The sequence below is a fragment of the Erithacus rubecula genome (assembly GCF_903797595.1).
Source record: "Erithacus rubecula genome assembly, chromosome: 20".
NCBI classification, from domain to species: Eukaryota; Metazoa; Chordata; class Aves; order Passeriformes; family Muscicapidae; genus Erithacus; species Erithacus rubecula.
In genome coordinates, this window is record NC_136672.1 from 3896253 (window position 1) to 3906779 (window position 10527).

General features: G+C 54.4%; 1 protein-coding gene across 14 annotated transcripts in view; it reads left to right on the top strand.

Annotated features, from left to right (window-relative positions):
• SEPTIN9 (septin 9) overlaps positions 1-10152 on the top strand; it is a 130901-nt gene extending 120749 nt beyond the window's left edge. For all 14 annotated transcript variants that reach the window (XM_079323430.1, XM_079323434.1, XM_079323429.1 and 11 more), the window contains 5 exons: positions 2134-2251; positions 5027-5122; positions 5852-5948; positions 7443-7494; positions 8275-10152. In XM_079323430.1, the coding sequence (XP_079179556.1) occupies positions 2134-2251; positions 5027-5122; positions 5852-5948; positions 7443-7494; positions 8275-8410 (499 nt within the window). In that variant the 3' untranslated portion in view covers positions 8411-10152. The remainder of the gene's footprint in view (positions 1-2133; positions 2252-5026; positions 5123-5851; positions 5949-7442; positions 7495-8274) is intronic.
• Positions 10153-10527: the final 375 nt, after the last annotated feature.

Genomic DNA, 10527 nt, shown 5'->3' on the forward strand with positions numbered 1-10527 from the left:
GGTCTGGGAAATACATTATGCAGAGCTCCAAACAATGTTTGCCAGCAGCAAGTCAGCTTAGATGTGTCCATGGGGGGTTCCTTGTGTTTTTTTCTATTCCTTTTTCCCTTTAATAGCCAAAATCTCTCTTTCCTGGGGCCCAGGGTGATCTGTGACCCTGTGTTTGTGTTAGGAGCTCGTTTGTCCATGTGCTAATGATGTGCTCAGGGCTGTGGGTGTTGGTGTGTGGGGACAAGATCCACCTGGCACAGTCCAGCTCCATCCTGGCAGAGGGGATGGCCAGGGCAGGGCTCAGCTGGGCCTGGGGCAGCCTGGAGCTGCTGTTCTCAGATCAGCTGGAGCTCAGGGCTCTGTCTGGGGTGAGTGTCCTTGCCTCAGTGCTGGAGGCAGGCAGAGGTGTCCCTCTGGGATGGGGACAGTGCATGATCAGGCCCTTCCCCTCTGCACTCCTGTGCCTGGGTCTGCAGGGGTCTCAGCCCTTTGTAGGGCTCAGGGAGCCCATGGTGGGGTTTGGCTGGAGTGTGTTGGCAGTGGGGGCTCTCTTGGCCCTTCTGTGAGGGCTCATTTCAAACAGGCTCCTGCCCCAAAGGTGATCCTGGACCTGGGATCTCCAGGTTCCCTTTTCAAGGCAACACCTGCTCAACTGTGGTGCATGTCCCCATCACTTCAGAGCCTGAACTGAGAGGACCTGCAGCAGCTGGAGGTGTCCCAAGGAAGGTTTTCTCGTGGTTTGGGACCCCTAGCAGTTAAAACACCTCCAGGGAGGACCAAGGAGCAGGGGGGGATCATGGCCAGGTGCCTTCATTGCTGTCTGCAGGCCTTGGATGTGGAGCAGAGTGGAAGTGGAGCTGTGTCCATGCAGTCAGCAGGGAGGGATTTCCCCAGGCACTGGTCACTGGGTAATGCAATCCCTGCAGCTTCCTTCTGCTGAGACTTCTGTTGTAGAGATTTTCTGACATTCTTGCCCTCTGGACCAAGCAGCTTCTCTTCTGTGCTCTGTGAACCCCTGGAGAGTTTCCAGAGCTTTTTTTAATCCCAGCTGATGAATGTGAGAGGCACTCCCAGCTTGTGCTGGTGCAGGACTGTCCCTGTGGCCATTTCCTTGTTGTGCTGTCCCTGGATGGTTTGGGACAGCTTGGATGGAGCTCTGACATGGTTTGATTTGTCCCTGGCAGTAAGCTGACCCTGCAGCCAGCATCACCCTGCTCTCATCCCAGCTCCACCAAGGACACCAATAGCTCTGGGCTAGTTCCTGCAGTCCTCTGTGGCCCTGCAGAGATGAAAGCCCTGTGCCACTTCAGGGGCTTTGTGAGGCTTCACAGGGGATAGGATAGCTGCAGCTTTGAAGGGGAAATGTTTAAAGTGTTTTCAAACCCTCTCTGCCTGCTGAGCTTTTAAGGAAACGTCTTTACTTGTCCTATCTGAAAGGAAGTGATTCCCTCTGCCCCTCCCTTCCAGGGTGTAGGAGACTGTGCAGTGGTGGTGAGGATGGTGTGACAGGCAGAGAGATCTCTATAAGCCAGGTCTTGAGACTTGTGGTTTATTGCATAGGGCTGGGTAAAAAGGGCCATGCCAGGAGCTGCCAGCCACAGCTCAGAGCAGGGCAGAGAGAGAGTGGGGGTAGTGAGAGCTCTGAGAGGTAAGAGAGGGAAGGAAGTAAGAGAGCAAAGTAAGAGAGCAATTTTCCTGTTTACAGTACAATAAATCTTCTATGTTGAATATTCTAATTTCTACTAACCAATCTAATACAAGATACAAATCCTATAGCATTTACATACAGCCTATAAGAATCATTACATTACCATAATGTTTTATACTTTAAACCCTAAAAACTACTCTTTGGACCTCTTCTGCCAAGCTAGCAGGGTCTTCTCTGGCCTTTGGAGCTGCTCTCCAGCAGAAGGCATTGTTCTATCAAGAGGGGATTACTTTCCTGGCCATCCTATTGTCTACTAGTTATTTAGTAACTAAGGCTTGATATCCCAAAGATGGCTTTCACTTCTATCTCATGGTTTCCATATTCTCAAACTCTTTTGCAATCATATCTATGAAGTTTTCCTGATTCATCCTTCCCACCAGCAGGGCACTGCAGCAGCCGGGGGGTGCCAGTGGCCTTTTCCCTGTGTTTTCCAGGCTGCGGCCGTTGGACATCGAGTTCATGAAGCGCCTGAGCAAGGTGGTGAACATCGTGCCCGTGATCGCCAAGGCCGACACGCTAACGCTGGAGGAGAGGGACTGCTTCAAACAGAGGGTAAGGGCTGCTCCTCCTGGGGGCCACCATCCCCTCAACCCAACCTAAAGCTCTGATGGTTGGTTCCACCCCAGGGTGCACAAGGTAAAAGGCAGAGACTCAGGTTTTGTTCGGCAGCAATGCAGTTTATTGCGGGTTAACGATTCAGTTTTGCGATAGAGAGAGAGAGAGAGGTAAAAGAGAGAGAGAAAGTGAAAGAGAGCTAAAGGAACAAAGTGAAAGGAGAGAGAGAGAGAAGAAGGATGGGATATAGCTACCAACAGAAGGGATGCTGTCCTTGAGTCATCCAGTGACAGACGTGTCTTCAATCTATTGGGGTGAAAGCGATCTTGGAGTCTCTTTAGGAAAGTCACTTTTTATAATCCTTTTCCAAAGCAAGTGGCCTCTGGCCAAAAGGTGGGGAGATTATGGACTGTTGTATGTGGAGATCATCACTCCAAGGAACAGGTGCTGGAGCAGGGCATTACCCTGCTGAGAGCAGCGTGCCATGGCAGCACCAGGCACAGCTACAAACAGCCCTGGGCAAGCATCCACCTCAGCCAGGCCAGAACTCAGGTCTAGAGAGACTTCAGACCGACTCTTAGAGGGGCTCCCAGCTGTGGCCCCCATCCCTGCTGCCCCCAGCTGTGCTGGCAGGCTGTGCACAGCTCCTGGCCCCAGCCCAGCGCGCTGCTCCGGCTGCAGCTCCGGCGATCCCGCAGGCAGCGCTGCTCTCCAAGCACTTCTCCTGTTTCTCTTGGATCTCTGTCAGTGTGGGATAAGTTTGGAGTTCTGCATCTCCAGGCCTGCTTCTCCTGCCTCCTTTGTTGTTGTTGTTGTTATTTTCAGGCTGGTTTCTGTTATTTTGGGAGGTTGGTGCACGTGGGGGCTGGAGAACCCTCCCTGTGCAGCATCGTGCACTGGCACAGGAACCAGTCAGAAACGTGTGTGTTTGCTGAGCTCAGCTGGGTGAGATTTGAGAGGGAAGCAAGGCATGGAATTGCTGTGGTTGGGAGCTGAGGAGGGGCTGTCTGAACCAGGTGGCCCATTTGGGGTTGGTAAGGGGCTGTAAATCCGTTTGTGTGGGCGATGGATGTGACTGCAGGCGTGATGGCCTCAGCATTCCCTGCAGAGGTAAAAACCACAAACTCCTTGATCCATGAGTCTGGGAGAAGTAAAGGGAAAGAGAGTCCTGCCAAAAGGGCAGCTTTAAAGGCCACTCCTTTGGTTAGGGACAGGATGACAGCTTAGCCAGGGGTGGTTCCATGCCCCCTTGCACGAGAGGCTGAGCTGCTCCTTCCCACACCACTGTGGGAGCTTCTCCTTCCCACTTCTGAATGACAGCAGCAGGCACTGAAATGCCCAGTCTGGTTTTGGGGGCTGAGTCCAAACTGTCCAAGTGATTTCCTTAGCTAGAGGCTGGCTGGGAATGGAGCTGGGAGTGGTCCAGGCTGGGCTGGCTTGGCTTGTCAGGCTGTTTGCACAGACCTCAAAGGAGCTGCTGAGGGGGCACAGAGGGGTGAGTTCATGGTGCCACATCTGCTCCCTGTGGTGGCTTCTGCAGGCTGCTGGCTCCTTTCAGAGGTTACCAGTGCACACATCCCTGTGTCTGCAGGTGACTGGCTGCCTCTGGCACTACAAACTCAGTCTGGGACCTCAAGTGTCACCTGGGCACCTTTGGCTGCTGGTACCATGGGGACAGTGCCTGACTCTGCTGCTCTGCACTGCTTAGCACAGGATGAGCTCACTCTATCTCTGATTGCTTCCTGATTATAACCAGACCTCCCAAATCCTTTCAGATGGAGGGAGAGCACGTAGCCACATGGTGTGTTTGCTCCCAGCAGATGAGAGGGCAGGAAATCAGGCCAGGTGGGCACAGGCTGGGACCTTGTCCACTCATTCCAGTCTGCCTGTGTGTGCTCCCCAAGGCAGAGCTCTGTCTGCATCTGGGCTGTAGCTGGTTCAGAGAGGTGATGGGTTTTGGGTTTGGATGGGTGGGCAGGGGTTGTGAAGCTCCAGCCTGGCTGCAGGTTGGTGCCAGTGCTGTGCTGAGTCAGTGGAATGTGCTCCCTGGAGTTGGCTTTGTTGGGCTGTTCCCCTGAACTCAGTGTGTGGGGGGTGGGAGGCTGGCTGGGGCATCCCCTGGGCTGGATCCCTCCTTTGCCAGCCTGCATGTAGGACTGAGGTGGAGTTATTGCCATGGGAAGTGGTGGGAGCTGCTGCCAGTCTGGGCTGGGGTTTGTAGCCTTGTAGGAGAAGGCTGATCCTTCAATCTCCCTATGAGCTGAACCTCCACCCAGGAATCAGATGTCAGCATCTCTTGGCCTTGCACAGAGGCAAAGTCCTTAGAGCCTGCCCTTCCAAGCTGTGTCCTTGTCCCCTCAGATCAAGTTCCTTTTCCAAGGAGTGTAAACAAACACCAGGGAGCAGCTTTTCACCTTTGTGTTACAAGCCTGGCAGCTGTGCTCTGCTTTGCTTGGGTTATCTTGTTGTCTTTTCCAATCTCTAAACAACATCCAGCTCATGTAACTCCATCTCACTCTCTGCCTGAGCTGTGTCTTGGCACCAGAGGTTCCAGAGCAAGCTCTGGGTGGGTGTGTGGGGGACAGAGCACAGGTGTCTGTCCCCAGGTGGGCAGTGCTAAGGAAGGAGAGGGAGGAGATGTTGCCGTGGCTGGTGTCATCACTCAGACCCTTTTGACAGCAGCTGCTGTGGTGGGAGTGCAACTCCTGAGCCTGCCTGTCCCTCACCTGTCCCTCACCTTTCCCTCACTGTCCCTCTGCTCTTCTCTCCTAGATAATGGCTGATCTCCTTGCCAATGGCATCGATGTGTACCCCCAGAAGGAGTTTGATGAGGACTCTGAGGATCGCCTGGTGAATGAGAAATTCCGGGTCAGTGCAGGGGCTGGGGGTGTCCTGGGGGATCCCAAAAGACCTCTGCTCTCTTCCCCAAGCTGCTGTGCCCTGCCCATGGGTCTGCCCAGCAGCAGGGATCTTGCCAGAGCTCAGAGCAGGCTGAGAAAGGCTCCTTCCCCATCTCCAACCCTGCCAGGTGGGTCCATGGCCCCTTGCCATGCCCCAGGCTCAGGGAACAGAGATTCCTGCCCATCCCTGGCTAGGGCAGCAGCCTTCCAGCACTGGGGTGGAATTTTACCTCTAGTCTGCCTGCAGCTGGCACTTCTGTGCTACAGGAATCAGCCAGCAGGTTTTTGGCACTGTAAAGTGGATTTGGCTAATTTGAGGAAGAAAAATGTTTTTTAGGGACTCTGAAGTTCAAAGACAACAGCTTAGGTCAGGAAATGAGTTGGTCACAGGTTGCCAGATGCTGGGAGCAATTCCCAGGGAAGATTTGGGATACCTTTGCTCCAGCTGTACCTGGTGCCTGCCAGTGAAGGACTGGACTAGGCTGGGTTTGGGCTGGTTTGGGGCTGGTTTTAGGCTGGGCACATTGCAAGAGGTGCTGGTACCCAGTCCTGGGCCCTGGCAGTCAGAAGTGCTCAGGAGCATCAGGGGCAAACCAGCTCATCCCATGAGACCCTCCTGGAAACAGCTCAGTGTAGGACTTTGCTCACTGGTTTGGGTTCCTGACCAGTTCTTAACCTTGTTTTCCTCTTTCCACAGGAAATGATCCCATTTGCAGTGGTGGGCAGTGACCAGGAGTACCAGGTGAATGGAAGAAGAATCCTTGGGAGGAAGACCAAGTGGGGCACCATTGAAGGTACCTCATCCTTTTTTCCCCACCTGAGCCCATCTCCCTGCCTGGCAGAAGGCAGTAAAGTCCAAAATCAGCAGTAGGAGTTGAGGTGGATGTGGTGCTTCCCTGCCCCTCCAAAAGAAGATAATTTTCCTGGTGTTTGAGCACTGGAAACACCTTGACCAATGCTCCTGTGCTGGGTTCCTGGGCCTTTGTGTGCCTTGGGGGGCTGCTGAATGCTGGAGGGGACATTGCTGGGGGTCTGCTGAGTCTTGGAGGGGACATTTCTGGGGGTCTCCTGGCCTGGCTTGTGCTCCTTGCACAGTAATTGCCTGATGGCAGGATTTGAGGGCACACCAGTGACATCCCCCTGTCTCAAACCCCTGTTAGACCCTTTCCCTGGCATCTGTACCCTCCACCTTGCCTTTGCTTGGTGTCCTTGTGGGATCTCCTCCCTCTTCCATTTCCCATCAGCATCTCCCTTTTTTCTCCCCCATTTGATAATCATGGTTTAAATGCTGGATGAAAGCTCCTGGCTGCAGCACATCTACACATTTCCCTGTTCATGGTTTCTGGCAGCCAGCTGGCTCATTTCCAGTGCCACCCCTCTCATCTTCCACCCCTTCACTTCACAGGTTCCTCTCATTTATGAGCCTTTTTAATAGGAATCCTGTGTTGATGGATGGTTTAACAAAGCTGCCAGGAAAATCAGTGTATTTTGAAGCTCTGCTGCCCTCTCGTGCTGTGTCCCTGAACATTCTGACTTCAATGGGATTCATTAAACCCTCACATTCTACTTGTGCCATCTGCCTTCAGCACAGGGAGACCCCCAGGACCCAGCCATGGCCACAGGCAGCTTTGGCACAGCAGTGTTGCTTTTGTTTTGCCTTTCCTGCATAATGTTTAATGATTGGACTCAATGATCTTAGAGGTCTTCAACATAAAGGATTCTGCTATTCTATATACAGGATTGTTTGGGGAAAAAAAAAAAAATACTTTTTCCTCTAAATTGAGTAAAGCCAGGGGTAAAATAGCAGCTGTAAAATAGGCTGTGGTGGAGCAGCACCCCTTGATTTTTCCCTGTTGCAAGCACTCCTCCTCCTGCCAGCAGTAGCCTTTGGCAGCAGGAGTTCATGTCCTGGCAGCCCTCAGCAGCTTGCCTGGGATGCTGCAGGATGCTGATGCCAAGCTACAGATGAAACCTCTGTGGAGACACTGCAGAGCTCACCATGGCCCTTGCCCTGTCTTGTTTGGGGTTCTGGGGGTCCCAGCATTGTGCTGGGGGTGCTGCTGGGAGCTGCCTTGGTGGTGGGACACTGGGGAGGGGCTGTGGATGCCCAGCCAGAGCTCACCAGGGCTGAGCTGGGGCAGGGGTCTCCAGCAGAGAGGGCTCCTGAGTCCTGCACTAGCACCCTGGGGTGCCAGTGCCCATCTGCACACTCTGGGGCAGCCCCCAGGTCCTGCTTGCCCCGGGGGGTGGCTGTGGGTGCTCACTGTGGGTTTCTGGCTCTCTTGCAGTGGAGAACACGACACACTGTGAGTTTGCCTACCTGCGGGACCTCCTCATCAGGTGAGTGCCTGTCCCAGAGCCTTGGGTCACCTGCTGCCCTCCAGGGAGAGGGGACAGCCCAGCAGGGCTCAGAGCAGCTGCTGCTTTGCTCTGCTGCCCCACCCCTTCACCCTCCATCCTGCCTCCCCTCCCAGCCTGCTGCCACTCTGCAGCCCCTCTGCAAGGGACTGGGGACTTTGGGGCTTTTCTCAGCTGCAGTGCTGAGTTCAGGGGGGAGAGGAGTAGTGGAGGGTCAGGACACACTCCAGGATTGCTGGCAGGGTGGCTCCAGCTCACCTGCAAGCAGCTTCTGGCCTTAGTGGTCCCTCACCAGTGCCAGTGTCACCCCCAGTTCAAGCACATCACCCTCCACTGGGGTGGCATTTTGGGGTCTGGGTGGCACCTCTTGAAAGAAGTGTCCCTGCTGTGGGGGACAGGGAGGCTGAGCCCCTTGGGTTTGCTAAAAAGGGGCCTCGGGCTCCTCCTCAGTTTGGCTGCAAAGTGAGCTCTGTGCATGTGATCTGCTGCTGGCAGAGTTGTGTGGGGCTACTAAACCTCACCCTAGGACTGGCAGGGTCAGGATCTCCCTGAGTGGGAGTTCTGCAGCCATAGTCCCTGTGTCCCCAAGCACCAGTGAAGGCTCCTGCCGCCCAGTAATGCTGCCCATGACTGCCTTTCCTTCCCTGCTGTGCCCTAAGGGGCATTAACCAGCAGGGCAGGAGGGGACACTGGCACCGGGGCTGTGCAGAGGGTTGGGGCTGGCCCAGCAAGGCGTGACTGCTGCATCTCCCTTCCCTGCAGGACACACATGCAGAACATCAAGGATATTACCAGCAACATCCACTTTGAAGCATACAGGGTGAAGAGGCTGAACGAGGGCCAGAGCTCCCTGTCCAACGGCGTGGCCGACAGGGAGCTGGTGGCCAACGAGATGTGACCGTCCCTCGCCGCAGCACCTCGCGCGCTCAGCTCGCTCTTTCTCCCTTCCCCCTTTATTTTTATATCACCCCTCTGCCACTGTCCCTCCTGCCCTGGTTCCCCAGCCCTGCCATGTTAACTGACCAAATAACCAGTTGTGGGGCGGGGTGGCCGCTCTCCCCCCTTTGTGCCGTGAGTTTGTGCTCAGCCCCCAGAGCTGCGTCCCTGTCCCTCTGTGGAGGTCGGGCTCTCACTTGCCCCCAGCTCTGGCCCCACAGCTGAGCCCAGGGGAGCAGATCTGGGGGCAGCAGGGCTGGGGTGCCCTGGGAGCCCTCCCAGCCCCTCCATACAGGGGCTCCTCTCCGTCCGCTGGAGGTGAGGTTCTGCAGGTACAGCGGGATGAAGAGAGCAAGGCACTGCCATCCTTGTGTCCTGCAGCCTCCTGCCAGCCCTCTGCACCTCTGGGACCTGCCAGCCCCTAGCCCAGCCCCCAGCCCAGCCCCTGCACCCTGTCTACATGCAATAAACTGGGAGTGTTTAGGTGTCACCTCGCCTGTCACCAACCCCCGGCCAGGCAGAGCCACCTGCTTTGGGAGAAGTGCCTTTTCAGACTGTGACCTTGCAATGGTGTGGGAGAGGGGAGGGAGGGTCTGCCTTGGCTGTTTGCAGCCTGCAGGAGGCTGTGAGCCTCTCTGGGGACTCTGGTTCCCTCTCCCTTGGGCCCTGTGGCTGATGTCCCGGGGACACTTGTGTATTTATTTGTCACTCAGTTGGGTGGGTCTGTCTGCTGAAGGCTGCAGTGTGTTTGTCCTGAGGGGCTGAGCATGGAGCTGTCTCTGCAAAGCAGTGGTGGGAGGCAGAGGGTTGTGCTGTCTGACCCTTGTGATTCTTGGGCTTTTCCCTACATCAGAGGAGGCTCTTGGGTGTCTGTTAATTCATTTCCTGGTCCCCTGTGTGCTGTGTGTCCAGGGAAGATGCTCCTGTTTTGCTGGTCCTTGTGCAGGGTTCTGTGCATGTGCTGACCCAGCCCTGCAGCTCTGGGGGGTGTGTGGGTGCTGCTTCCCCTGCTCTGCCCCCAGACCCTCCTCTTTCTGTGTGTCCCCAGTAAATCAGACCCTGCAAGCATTAGGTAGCACTGTGACACAGGAGCAGGGGGTTTTGGGGCAGAGCTCTGCACTCCTGCCCCTCTCCCAGCTCCTTTTGCCTTTCTGGTGTCCACCAGTCTCCCAATCCTCTCTAAGGGAAAAAAACTTCTGCAAATCACCCTGTTTTGGGGGCACACACTGAAGTGGCAGCATGTCCCATCCTCTAGCACTGGAAGGCACCTGCAGAGCCCAGGGGGGACAGAGCCTGGCTCAGCACAGGTGACAGGAGCAGGGATTGCTCTCCCCTTCCTGGGGATGCCCAGGTTTTCAGGGGCTCCCCACACATCCCCCCAGCAGCCCAAGGGGTGTGGGCAGGGGGGTGCATTGTGAGAATCCCCCTCCCCTTCACTTATACTCCCCCCCACATCAGCCCCACAGAGCTGTTGGGGAACAGCAACTCTCTACTTGCTGACTTGCTATATTTTAGCAAAAACATCAACAAAAAATATATTAACTGAAAAAAATATATATTTCAAGTGTTAAAAAAAGACTGAAAGGGGAGAAAAATCTCTTGTGTGAGGCACTTCTGCAAATGCCATCTTAAACTTTTTTTTTTCTCTAGTTGGTATCTCAAGCAAGACACGCCGCTTTCTCCTTTGTAATCTGATTTTTCTTTTTTTAAGGAAAAAAAAAAAAGAAAATAATACAATAAAAAACCCTTCATCCAGATCTATTAAAATGGCCTTTTGGGGGTTATAAGCATTATGAAAATTTAGTCCATTTTTGTATAAATAATAGTGTTTAATATGTATTTCCCAAAATAAATGTTTCGAATGCAAATAGAAGGAGGCTTGTTTGGAAATGTGTGTCCCCAGCCATGGTGTAATCATTGGTGCATGGACCCTGCAGGGCTGAGGGTCATGGGGGAGTCCAGCCCAGAAATGTCTGTTTAGGGGGAAGGGTAATCCCTGACCCCCTTGGCTCATCCCACTCAGGATTCCTGCCCAGGTACCCTGCAGAATGTTGGAGCTGGTTCTGCTGAGCACCTTTG